General features: G+C 56.4%; 1 protein-coding gene across 2 annotated transcripts; it reads left to right on the top strand.

Moving 5' to 3' along the window:
- The first annotated feature begins 637 nt into the window (after positions 1-637).
- On the top strand, positions 638-4,650 carry HLX (H2.0 like homeobox). 2 transcript variants are annotated; one of them, XM_054064082.1, is made up of 4 exons: positions 638-1,706; positions 2,261-2,440; positions 2,941-3,125; positions 3,870-4,643. In XM_054064082.1, exons 1-4 carry the CDS (start codon positions 1,127-1,129, stop codon positions 4,221-4,223), a joined length of 1,299 nt encoding a protein of 432 aa, XP_053920057.1. In that variant the 5' UTR covers positions 638-1,126; the 3' UTR covers positions 4,224-4,643. The 2 variants fall into 2 exon arrangements, with proteins under 2 accessions (XP_053920057.1, XP_053920058.1); XM_054064083.1 differs by lacking the exon at positions 2,261-2,440 and having other exon boundaries at positions 3,870-4,650.
- Positions 4,651-11,999: the final 7,349 nt, after the last annotated feature.

The following is an 11,999-nucleotide window of genomic DNA, read 5'->3' as shown; positions in this document are numbered from 1 at the left end:
CAAAGAAATGGGTTTTTCTCAGAGGCAGGACGGGGCAAATGTGCAGGCTACAGGGAAGAATAAAAGGGCAAAAGATGCTTTGATTAATTGATCCCTACATTATTGCAGCGAATGGTAATTTGTGATTTTAATCTAAAAAAGAGGGGAAAAAAAGAAAAAAAAAAGGGTAATTCGGTTGTCATATATTTGCAAGATTACAAACTAGTCTTTAAGGTGAAATTGGTGTAGAAGCAGACAACCTGGCCGGAGAACGCAGTAAAATTATATTAAATATCATTGTCGACCAGATATGATTAATTAATTAGTCGCTGCTAATGCGGGATCCAACGTGTCCTGGGCCCAGAATAGCTCAGAGCTCACATAAATACCTATGTTGCATGCATGGGCATAGACTCATTTTCTTCCAGACCCTCCCAGGCTCATTTATCCGGGAAGGAAATGCATTTCCTTGGGAAACATTTCCAAGAGGACCGACCTGCCTCCGATCGGGAAGGATTTCCCTGCTCGTTTCTTTCAAACGTTTGGAAATCGCGGCGGCAAGCGCTGCGCCCTTGGGTTGTTTTGGAGGGGTCGTCGTCGTGCTCAAAGTCGAGGGCGTTAGTTAAGGAGGTGTGGAGGGCAGACGCTCGTGCGGCAAACCGGGCAGGCCGGGCTGGAGGCTACGGGCCACGGAGCCGCCACCGCGCAACTGCGCATCCCCGTGGGCGTGCCGGCGGGTGGCGCTGCCCGGCCCCGCGCAGCGCGATTGGGCGTGGGGAGGGAGCGAGGGCTGCTCCGGAGCCGGGAGCGTCGCTGCCAGAGAAAGTTTTGGGGAGGGGTGGATATATTTTTTTTTTCCCCGTTGCGAGGAAAGGGGGTTTGGTTTGGGTTTGTTTTGTTTGTGCCGCTCCTCGCCCGCTCGCTCTCTCCGTCTCGCCGTGGGTTTTGGGGGACTGTCTTCTTTTTTTTTCCTTTCTTTTTTTTTTTTTGTTTTCTGGAGGTCGGTTTTCCCCCTTGCCCCTGCAGCAAGTGCTCCGCCAGCCGCCTCTCGCCCATCCCTCCCCATGCCCCCGGGGCAGCGGGCAGCTCCTCGGCGCTCACTGGGGAGCTGATCTGCGAGGGCGGCGCGTCCCGGTCCTCGAGCAGGATGTACACGGCCGGGCTGGCTCCTTTCTACGCTTCCAACTTCAGCTTGTGGTCAGCGGCGTATTGCTCGGCTCCGGCAGCCGGCGGCTGCTTCCCTCTGGACGCCGCCGTGGCGAAGAAGCCTTCCTTCTGCATAGCCGACATCCTCCACGCCGGCGGCGAACCGGCGGGAGGACCAGCCGACAGCCTGCCGGGAGGTGCTGGCACCGGGATGCCGGCGGCGGCGCTGGGAGCCGCCGTCCACCACGCCGCTCCCTTCCACGCCGCCGCCTCGCCGCTCCGACCCACGCCCGTCGTGGCCCCCGACGCCCCCGCCGCCTTCCCGCCGCGCCTCTCGCCGCTCTCGGCCGCCTTCCATTCCCACCACCACCACCCCCCCCGAGCCCCGCAGCACCGGTCCGCGGCGGTGGCAGCGTCGGTAGCTGCGGGTGGAGGAGCAGGAGGCGCCCCGGCCCCCCGCCCGGGCGGCCACACGCACGGCTCGGCGCCCGCGCCCGCCAGCAAGGACCTGAAATTCGGCATCGACCGCATTTTATCGGCGGAGTTTGACCCCAAAGTCAAGGAAGGCAACACGCTGAGAGGTAGAGAAATCGGCTTCTCCGCTTTGCCACGCTCGGTGCTCTTTGATGTATTTAACTGTTAGATGCCGCGATTTGGGGGGTGGAAAAAAAAAAAGGAAAAAAAAAAAAAAAAGAAAAAAAGAAAAAAAAAAGAAAAAATCTACCTAGCCGAGAAAATAGTTATTTTAAGAAAAAATCGGTATATATCGAGGTTTCTGATAGCGCTCACTAAAGCAGCCCCCGCCCATCCCCAACCCGCGCAAGGCAGCAGAGCCGGGAAAAATAGCGAGAGCGTAAAAATAGCGACTGGGACGGGCTCCGCTTCCCAACACGACCCCGGGGCTTTGCCCCTTCTAAAGGCTTTTCGCTGCACTCCAACCCCCCTCGCGGCGTGTAAACATCCTGACCAAGGCAGTAAATATCCCGGAGGGTGTCTGACGGCCGGGGCACGGCCGCCTCTCCCCGAGGAGGCTGCCCGGTCCCACCCCAGCCCCTCGGGCAGGGGACCCGGAGCGTGCCGGGGTGTCGGCTTCGACCGCGGTGTAACAGAGCTCTCCTTGTTCCTGTGCTCACAGATCTGACCTCCTTACTAACCACCAGCCGCCAAACTGGGGTTCATCTCCCCAACTTGCAGCCTTCCGCCGGCCAGTTCTTCGCGTCTCTAGACCCCATTAACGAGGCCTCTGCTATTCTGGGTCCCTTAAACACAAACCCAAGGAGCTCAGTTCAGCACCAGTTTCAAGACACTTTTCCAGGTACATCTCATCCCTCCTCGACCCTCCTGTGGCGCAGGGCCCTCCGTCGCGGAGCAGCGACCCCAGCCCGGGCGCTTTCCTCCCGGAGGGACTAGCCGGGAGTTTTTGGAAGGCCAGGGCATGTGTTTTCTAGCTAGACTCAGATTTTGGGAGAAAGCCGGGCTGCTTGGGGGGAAGGAAGAGCCCGATAGGGCCCGATCTGAAGGACCATCCTATCTAGTACAAAAATAATACCTGAGCCGAGAGAGAAGGGGCAGGGAGGGGGGAGAGGAAAAAATGTAGGTTTCAAATCACTCCATCCTTGCCCGAGGAAGCACACACTGCCAGGACTTGGACCCAGTCGGCAGGCAGGGCCACGCTGGCCCGGGCCTTCCCCATACACCTCAGCCCACATGTTATTTTGATAGATTCAAGGCTACCTTTCGGGCATCGATATTAATAATACCTTCTCCATCTGTCTCCCCGTTTTTTTTCTCCCTCCCTCCTACCCCTCCTGCCAGGTCCATATGCGGTTTTAACCAAGGACACGCTGCCTCAGACGTACAAGAGGAAACGCTCCTGGTCCAGGGCTGTTTTTTCCAACCTGCAGAGGAAAGGTTTAGAAAAACGGTTCGAAATCCAGAAATACGTCACCAAACCAGACAGAAAACAACTGGCGGCGATGCTGGGGCTAACAGATGCTCAAGTAAGAACGGCTTCGGTTTTATTTCAAACTTTACTTCGTGTTTAGAGGGATACCGGAGGAGGGGGAGGTAGCAGTAAAGCGTTTGCCCTTCCCTAATTTTTGGCTAGGAGAGGGACCTCGCCCCGAGCATCTCCTGCACGCAGGTTCCGCGCCTCGGCGTGGAGCTTTCGCCCTTGTTTTGGCCGCTGTGGAGAAGGCCGAGCGGAGCCGGGGCATATCACAAACGTGGGCTTTTTAAAACGCTGCTCGCTGTCGGAGGCAGTTTAGGTCAAAGGAAGTAGGAGCGAACACGCTATTTTTAACGTGTTTCCCCCTTTTTTTTTTACTTTTTTTTTTTTTAATTTTTTTTTCTAAATCTCTCCTCGCGTTGTGAAATCCTCAGTTTTAGGGAAGTGAAAACCCTTCTTCAAACGGAATCATTAAACGCCACTCTGTAAAGATTCCACTATTGAGGGTCCGCAGAGCAGAGAATTGTATAATGCTGTGGTTTCTTGAGCAAGGTTTGGTTTCCTGGAAGAAGAAGCAGAAGGACAGAGAACAAACACGGGGTGGGGGAGCGTTTTGTACTTAAACACGCGATCTAGAAAGAGAAGAAAAAGTAAAAAAATAAACCCACCTTATTCGCCCAGGGGTGCGGGCATAGGGGGTGAGGTGGAAGGCGCTCCCGGTGGAAGGCGCGGGGCCGGGCGGTGCTCGGGGCGCAGAGGGGTCCGTGCCTCCCGTCTAAGGGCGGCACTGCCGCAGGTGAAGGTGTGGTTCCAGAACCGGCGGATGAAGTGGCGGCATTCCAAGGAAGCGCAGGCCCAGAAGGACAAGGAGCCGCCGCCGGAGCCAGAACCGGAGCCTCCAGCGCAGCGAGCCGGCGGGCCTCCCGCCGCCACCTCCGGGGAGCCCGAGCGCAGCCCCAGCCATTCCGAGGGCGACAGCGACAGCAGCGACGCCGATTCCCTCGACATGGCCCCCAGCGATACGGAACGGACTGAGGGCGCAGATCGAAACCTGCCCGCCCCCGGGCTCGGCAAGTCCTCCGGCAGCCCCAGACTCCCGTCCCCGCTGCCGCCCGCCGCCGCCAGCCCCGAGCCGCGGGGCGCCCTATAGACGGGGCGGCCCGGCCGTGCCCGCGCCCGGGACATGCGCGCTTATTTATCTCCCTCCATCCTTCGAGGAGCAGAGGAGCCCCGGGACGGCCGCCTCTCCCTCCACGCTGCCCGCAGGAGAGCGGGGAATTCTCTGGTGGTCCTTTTTTTCTTCTTTTTTTAAATGTTATTTTATTCTCCGTCTCCCGCCCCTTGCCCTCTCCAGGAAAATCCGAGCAAAGGACTCCGAGAACGTGCTCTGAAATCCTCCCCTCCTTTCCCCCTCCACCCCCCCAATTTACAATGTGAAGTATTTTGCCAACGTCCTCATCATCGGTTGCAACGTGTTGCTTCGAATAATCCGGCCAACAAATACTGCACTGACAAAATATATAAATATATATATATATATCTCCTGTAAATAAAATGTTTGCTATGGTTTGTAACCACGTCAAGTCTGTTAACCAGGGGAGAGGGCTGCGGAGGCTGCCCCAGCCTCCCTCGCCCCACTGAAAGGCAGCCTCTCTCTCTCCTCGCCCTGTAAACCTCCCGAGGCGGCCTTCTCCTTTTTGGCTTTTCTCCTCCCCTCCTTTTTCTCACGGCGGCGATGACAAGGACCTAATTTGATGACGCAAAACTGTGCCCCTGATGAGAAAGCTGCCCGTGACGTCGGCAGATCCGCATGTATCCAAGCGTATCTTATGACGTGGCTTTTGGTTTTTGACGCCAGGACTGCCCGACTCCTCCCCGACCCTAAAGGGCGCTACTCAGAGCCGCCGGGGCCGTTTCGGGGTGCAGGGGGGGGAGTGGTGTTTGCTTTGCTTTGGCGTCGTCCCGATTCGCCGTGTGCCGAACTCCGTGACGTCAGATCGAAGCCCGGCGTGGGGAGGAAGCCGTGACGTCACGCAAGCGCTGTGTGATGCCGGTAGGGGTAGGGGCTGCCCTGGAAGGGGGGAAAAGCAGCCTCTCGCCCTCCCTGCGTACCGGTGCCCTTCCCGGGAAGTCCCCCCGGTGCGGATCCGCTGGCTCTGCCGTCGGCTTGGCTTCTCGTAGAAACGCGAAAAGACGCGGATCTCGGTGCTCCGACCCCCCCGCCCCCCGGGGATATTGGGGAGAACGGGGAGCCGCTTCCCGGCCCCCTCCTGCTCCCGTCCCAAGCGGCTTCGATGAAAGCGAAAGCCGCAGCGGTGAGGAGCCCCTCTCCTTGCCCGCTGGGACACCAGTTTTCCGCGAGGCCCTAATGGGAGCAATTCCCTTTCCAAAGCTTCCCGAGGCTGGGGGAGCCTTGATCCTGCCCAAGGAGGTTGAGGCGGTGGCAGGCGGAGCGGAGCTGCCTCCCGTGTTGGGCCGATGGGCGCTGAGCGTGTGATGCCGTGATGAAAAAAAGGGGAGATGGAAAAACAAAGTGAAGGACCCCAAAATTCCCTGTGTTCTTTGGAGACGTGGAGGCTGGCGAGAGCCTGGTTCTCGCCTACTGCTGCCCTGAGAACTCAGGGAGAAATTCCCCGCAGCCGAGGTGTTTGCCCACAGGACAGAATTTTTCGTTCCTCCACTTTATTTTTCCATCTCCTCTTTGGTTTTTGAAAGTTCCTGCAGGAGTCCCCCCGCTAAGAAGAAGAAGGAAAGGAGCAACAAACACCTGAGGAAGGAGAGCGAAGTGCCAACAGCATTCCCCAACACAAACCTTAAAGGAAAAGGAACTGGGACAAGAGACAAAACCGAGAGGCTGGCTTTCTGGGCGAAGAGGGGACTATTGAGTTGGTAAACAGGGTGTAACGGATCGGATGGAGGCTCCGCTGCAGTCAAAACGGACAGGGAGATTTCCAGGAGAGGCGCGCAAAGCTCTGCTGCTGCCTGGATGCTCGCAGCGCCCGCGCAGGGCAGCGCTCCTGGGCCGCCGTCCGAGCCCGAGCCCTGCCTGGGCAGGGACGCGAGGGGATTGATCTAGAAGGCGCTTGTAAATCGAGTCTGCCTTTAATACACCGTCAGGGAGGAATTCGGGGTGTGGAGAGGGCCCTGCAGTTCCCTTCCAGCCCTAGAAAACCGCTGTCTGTGGGGCCACTGCTGCGCCCACCGGCGTGGGGATGCTGGGGGGAGTGGGTGGGGAGTGGTGTTGTTAGCATCTTCTAAGCAAGGAAAACCACCAGACAGATGTCCAGCGAAACGTGGCTGTTTTTCTTCTGATAAACCACATCGGTGAGGCTCATGGATACGCAGGGTTTTGTTTGCTTCTTGGTTTTTTGGTTTTCTCTTTCTTTCCTCCCCCCTCAAAGACTAACTTGTACTGGAGAAAGTGATTTGAGGTGGCTCTTGTCCAATGAGAATGGAAAAATGTGTCGGGAGTTTCTTTTCCCGTGGGTTAGAGGACTCTGGGCTGGCTGTGCAGGGGCAGGCGCCCCCCCGGCCTCCCCAGAAACGGGACAGCAGTGCCCACACCGACCCCGGGTCGGCGAGAGAGCAAGGGCAGCGCTTTTACGATATCTTTGTCAGATAACGAGCAAATGGGAGAAAAAATAAAACACTGTTGGTACTCAGGCTATGGAGAAAGATGCTCAGATACGAATGAAAGGTCTGGTGTAAAATTCCTTTCCCTGTGCCTGATTTTGGCTCCCTGTTCTACCCGCGGCTGCTCTGGCCAAGCAGCAGAGCTCGGAGAGTATTTTTTTTTTTAGCTTCTTCCCCAGCGATAGAAGGGGAAAAAAAATGTTTCTCCCTCGTTGCTCCCGTTGTATATGTTCTCGGGCACGTAGACCAAAACCACGAAAACGAGTTTGGGGAAAGATGAGCGGATGGAGGGGTTTTGCCCGGTCTTGCGAAGATGCAGTTACTGCTGAATTTCTACAGAAACAGTCGGGACAGTGTCGTGACTTTAGGCAGGTCTATAGCCGTTCGTCGGCGAAATCAACGTGATTGTAGAGCAATGTAACACCCCCGAAGAACAGGTCCAAAACCTGAGAATGCCCCCCTCCTTTTTTTTTTTTTTTTTTTTTTTTTAATAATTGCCAGATAACAAGAAAGGCTTTTAATGCTGGTTATTTCCGAAGGCGAAAGGCTTGAGCCTAGGGTTCCTCGACAGTCTTCAAACTAGGGGTTGCAGCTTTTCAGGACTTCTCTTTACTGTCTACACCCCCCCTTAAATCCTCTGTGACTATTTTCAGATCTGAAAGATCCCAAATCCCTTACGCTGCACCCATTCACCGCAATGAGTCTATGTTGGTGGGGCTCCCCCTGTCTGATGGGGCCGGCGATCCCCTAGTAGGGGTCAGGAGCCTCGTAGGGGCTCTCCGGCATACACTAGCTTCGCTTTCGCCTCCTGGGTGCCGGACAGAAATTTTTCGGGTTTATTTCAGATGAGGTTGTACAGGAGACCAAGAAACAGGAGCGATACACGCAGCCTCACGGAAAGCAGAACTGTCCCTGCCTCCTCCCTGCGTGGCATGTGTGAAAAATGGGATTAATAATGAAGCGAGAGTCCTCTCCGTGCCTCTCCGATATCTCAGCCACGTCTGCGAGCATCCGCACCCGCAGAGATGCGTAGCCTGGCTGGTCAGAGCCCACTCCTGCCGAGCTCCTTCCCGGCGAGCAGCTTATCAATAAAGTCCAATTTCCCCAGGCGCTGCATCAACGAGAGCCTTTACTTCTCGCATGATTTCTTACCGAAACCCACGCATCTCCAACGACACTGGAGTCAACTTCGGAAAGAACAGCCACATTAGAAGAAGAAATAGTAATAACAATAATAATAATAATAACAACAACATCAACAACATCAACAATAAAGAGACGCAGTATTTTAAACAAACTATTTACGGTGCAAAAAGGGCCAGGCAGGGCCGGGCAAGGAGCTCTCGCCGGGCTCCGCCACTGCCCCGCCCGGTTCGGGGGGGGTCCCACCGCGGCCCCGCCGGGTCGGTGCTGCCCCCCCGGCAGAGCCCCGCGGGCTCGGGGCCGGCGGCAGGGAAACCTGAGTTCTCCTCCCTCGTTAGTTGAGCGAGACCAGCCTCGCTCCTTAGGAAAATATTTTTATTTTATTTTAATGTTGGGCTTAAGCTGATGTCTTAAAAAATAATTGTTTTCAGACCCCGGTTCGCTCGGCATCGCCGTTTCACACTCACAGGCGCACACAGCTTTCCTTGCAGTTCATGCCTCGGGACTGCCTGGCGTCGGCAAGACAAACTGCAATCTCCGAAATGTCAACTTTTGCCACAATCTCAACTAAAAAAACCCACCCCCTTCTTATTGCTGTTGAGCGCTCATCAGAAATAATGGCTGTTTACATAAAACCTTTATTCACTTTCTTAAATAAACACCAGTGAATTCAAATAAAGCAAACCCTCAGCTATAATTCAAGCACAACGTTTGCTGTGTATATTCTCGGCTACGGACCTGGAGAGATTCCTCGGAGAGAAATATGAAGTCTCCTTTCATAGTTCACCTCCATTAGCTAAATATTCTAGCTCACCTCGGCCGAGCTTATCCTATCCCAGCTTTCCCCTTTTCCTCTTTTTTATGGTTTCCCCCTAGGTGAAGCGGAAATATTTCCTCCCACTTTTTACACAGGTGACGTCTGGAGGCTTTTCTTCGAAAATCGGCTTTGTAGAAGGGGTCGGACCACGGAAAGGGGTTGCTGCCGCTCCGGGACCTTCCGCACGGCCGAAGATGCTCGGATGCTCATAGCTTGGCCGGCTGAAGGTGCTCAGATGAAGGCAGACACGCGTGGGGTGTGTGTGTGTGTGTGTAAGGGTCTGCGCAAATCGATGAGCTCAGCCAGGTAGCGGGGAGGGTCAGGAATCTGCGGAGGGAGAGGTGGTCCCACCCGGGCGTCACCTCATGGGAGCAGGGTAGCGCTGCCCCCCCTTCTCCCCTCCAATTCCCTGCTCCCAGGCCGGGACTCTCAGCCCCAACCCTAATGAGATCCATTAAGCGTATTATTGATGTGGAGGTTTGCTGTGAGGTCCTGGCTGGAGGGAAGCTGAGCTTTGCTGCAGATATAGGCGCTCTGATCTGCACCACCTGGCTGAAACCAGAGAGCCGCCACTTCATTAATGGGTTTAGCCTTTGCTAATTGGTGTCTTTAGGAGCCTTGCCAAATTCTGCTTCGGGATCTTTGGAGGCAACGTTTGTTTTTCCTTCTGCCGGTGACATTCGTTGACGGCAATTAGACCTGATACCACTTGTGCGCCGGCAGGCAGCCAGGCGGCCCGAAAGCCCCCGAAGGGGCGGGCTGCGCCGCCGCACCGGGCACCTCCCGCCCACCGCTCTGCTGCCTCCACCGTCATTAGAATCGTTATCATCATCAAAATAGGAAACGCCACAGGCAAACCTCCAGGTGGAGGGAGCCACCCCACCTCTGTCTGGCCCCGGTGGCAGCTGCAGCGAGTGATGCGAGTGGAGGTGGGGCGAAAGGCACGCCGTGCCCCCCGTCTCATCCCCCCAAAAGCAAGCTTAGGAGATGCGGGGAAGGCTGCAGCCCCCCGCCCTCCTCTCCGCCAGGCCGATCCCATGCCAGAGGGTCCGTCGGAGGGAGCCGAGGCGAGGGAGCCAGCCCAGAGCCGCAGCCTCCCTACCCTCCCGCTCTCGGGGTCAGCGTCATCCCCGGCCCCGCCGCGCTGACCGGGTTTTCCGAGACTCAAAAGGGCCGTAGTTAATTAAATCCGCTCACCGCAAATCACAGACCTCCGCCGTACGCTATAATCAAATTTCTGCTTGCCTTCAAAAAACCAAGGCCACCCTCCTCCCACCCCCGTTCTGCAGGCAAACCCCAAATCAAAGGTTGGAAAGCATCACACCCCTCCAGCTGTGCCCGGTCTCAGCCCAGCTCTCCCGGCCGGCGTTGCCATAGCGTGTCCTCCCCGCCCTCACTGAAATGGCCAGTGCCCTCCCTCGGTGGCCGAAAGATGAGGCTGCCCGGCACCATCCCTGTCCGCCTGGCCGGGCCCGGTGGGGCTGTCCCGGCCGCCGGTGTGAGAGGAATGAGTGGATGGGGATGCTGGAAAAGATAGAGGGGCTGGAGAGTTTCCTGCGCCCAGCTGACCAAAAAAAGGCTCGGGGCCGAGACTTGGGGTGGTGTGTGTGGGGGAGAGACAGACCACAAATCACGCCAGCCCCATTTCCCGGGTAATGTGTCACCAGCCCTATAAGTCAACTATTCAGGGGTCAGAGATGGCTGATAAATCACGCCGAGAGGGGATTTTATCCTCCTCGTGGCACCAGTGTCACCGGGCTCTGCTGACCCTGCCCCGGTACCAGCCCTGGGCAGGGCAGATGCCAGATTAAGAGGCACTTTCTACCCTCTCCTTTCACATCTCGTGACTCCAGCGGCAGACCGAAGCCTTCTGCCATGGGAAAACGCCGCAGCCTCGCAGGGAACGGGCGCTGCGCGGTGCCCCGGGCGGGGAGTTTTATCGGGAAGGGCTGGAGTCGAGGATCTTCTCTATTTCTCCCTTTCTTCCCTTGGCTCGGGTACTCTCTTCCTTAACCTTTCCGTGGGCAGGATGCCCACCTGGCCCTGTCCGACTTAAGCCCGGTTATGACTCGTGCGGGACAGGAACAGACTCTCCAGCTCCCCCGGGATCCCCCAGCCCCGCAAAGAGGGCAGAAGGAGGAGGAGATGCGGTACGGAGACCGCCCGTTTCCCCAAGAACATCTCGGTACAATTCGCTTCACCATGCTATGTTTCCAAAGCTCCTGAAGCTTATTTGGCCCTTTCTCCAGCCCCGGAGAGCCTCTTCTCGCCCCCCCTCACTGGTGTCCGTGACCGTAGCCAGTCGGGGGTGAGAAGCGGAGGGTTTTTCCTAAAGAAATCCCCTTGGAAGGTGCCCGACGAGGATGGGAAGGGTGCAGTCCTGATGGCTGCGGGATCCACCGTCCCAGGGGTCAGCGGCCGGATCGGGCCCCCCCAATCTCTCTGTCGACAGTAGACGTGTTTATTTGTGCGCGCACCCCTCCCCGTAAATCCCACCATCTATAATCATTATCTACATGGAAACTTTTGCCCCCTGCACCCCCCCTGGACTTTCCCCTCCTTTTAGTTAGCAGTGATGATTTTAAAAGCATGCGATGATCTAAGCCCTAATACTAATATTATGCATCATTTGGACAGGATAACCATGCCACCTTGTCAAACGCTGCCTCTTTACACAACCCATTTGCTCCATCGCAGAGTCATAACGGAGGTGATGGATGTGCCGGGACCCCCCCCGGCGCGGGAGGAATGCGGGCGGGAGGAGCCCCCGCGCCCCGCACCCCGCCAGCGACAATTTATAGTCTGTGTATATTTGCTGGCTCCAGATATCGGCAACGTAATGGATGGTTATATTTTATGAATCTGAGCCTCGGATCTAGGGGCTCGGGAGTCCCTTCCTTGTATGGTGCACTCCTGTCTCGCCCTTAATCCGCCCGGCAGGCAATAAACTTCCCCGCTAAATGCGCCGGGAGATAACAGCCAACTTTTATTGATTACAAGAAAATGCTCGAAACTAAATAAAGGGCTTTTATGAGGATCCCTGCGAAGAGCCTTTTCTCCGCAGCCATTAAGCACAATACGGACGTTTTACTGTGTGTAAACTGTGAACTTGTTTAGCTATAAGCGTGGGAGAGGGTGAAAGGCAGAGGAAAAGCGAAAATGCATCGAGAAGAGCCCGGCTCGGAGATGCAACCGGGCTGCAAACCTGGGGGGTGTCCGGCGACCCTCCGGGCTCCTCGGTCCCTCTCCTCCTTTGTTAAAGGCATCGGTGTGGGAATCGCTCCCAAACCTAAAAAACAGGGAGCGCTGGGGAGCAGCAAAAGAGGCATCTTG

This window comes from Cuculus canorus, chromosome 3 (genome assembly GCF_017976375.1).
Source record: "Cuculus canorus isolate bCucCan1 chromosome 3, bCucCan1.pri, whole genome shotgun sequence".
Classification (NCBI taxonomy): domain Eukaryota; kingdom Metazoa; phylum Chordata; class Aves; order Cuculiformes; family Cuculidae; genus Cuculus; species Cuculus canorus.
Note: the sequence above shows the minus strand (reverse complement) of the source record. Positions and strands in the feature narration are given on the sequence as shown.

Coding starts and splice junctions, on each gene's coding strand:
- HLX (XM_054064082.1), top strand. CDS start 1,127: ATGTACACGGCCGGGCTGGCTCCTTTCTACGCTTCCAACTTCAGCTTG. Junction 2,441..2,940: donor GTTTCAAGACACTTTTCCAG/GTACATCTCATC, acceptor CCCTCCTGCCAG/GTCCATATGCGGTTTTAACC. Junction 3,126..3,869: donor TGGGGCTAACAGATGCTCAA/GTAAGAACGGCT, acceptor GCACTGCCGCAG/GTGAAGGTGTGGTTCCAGAA.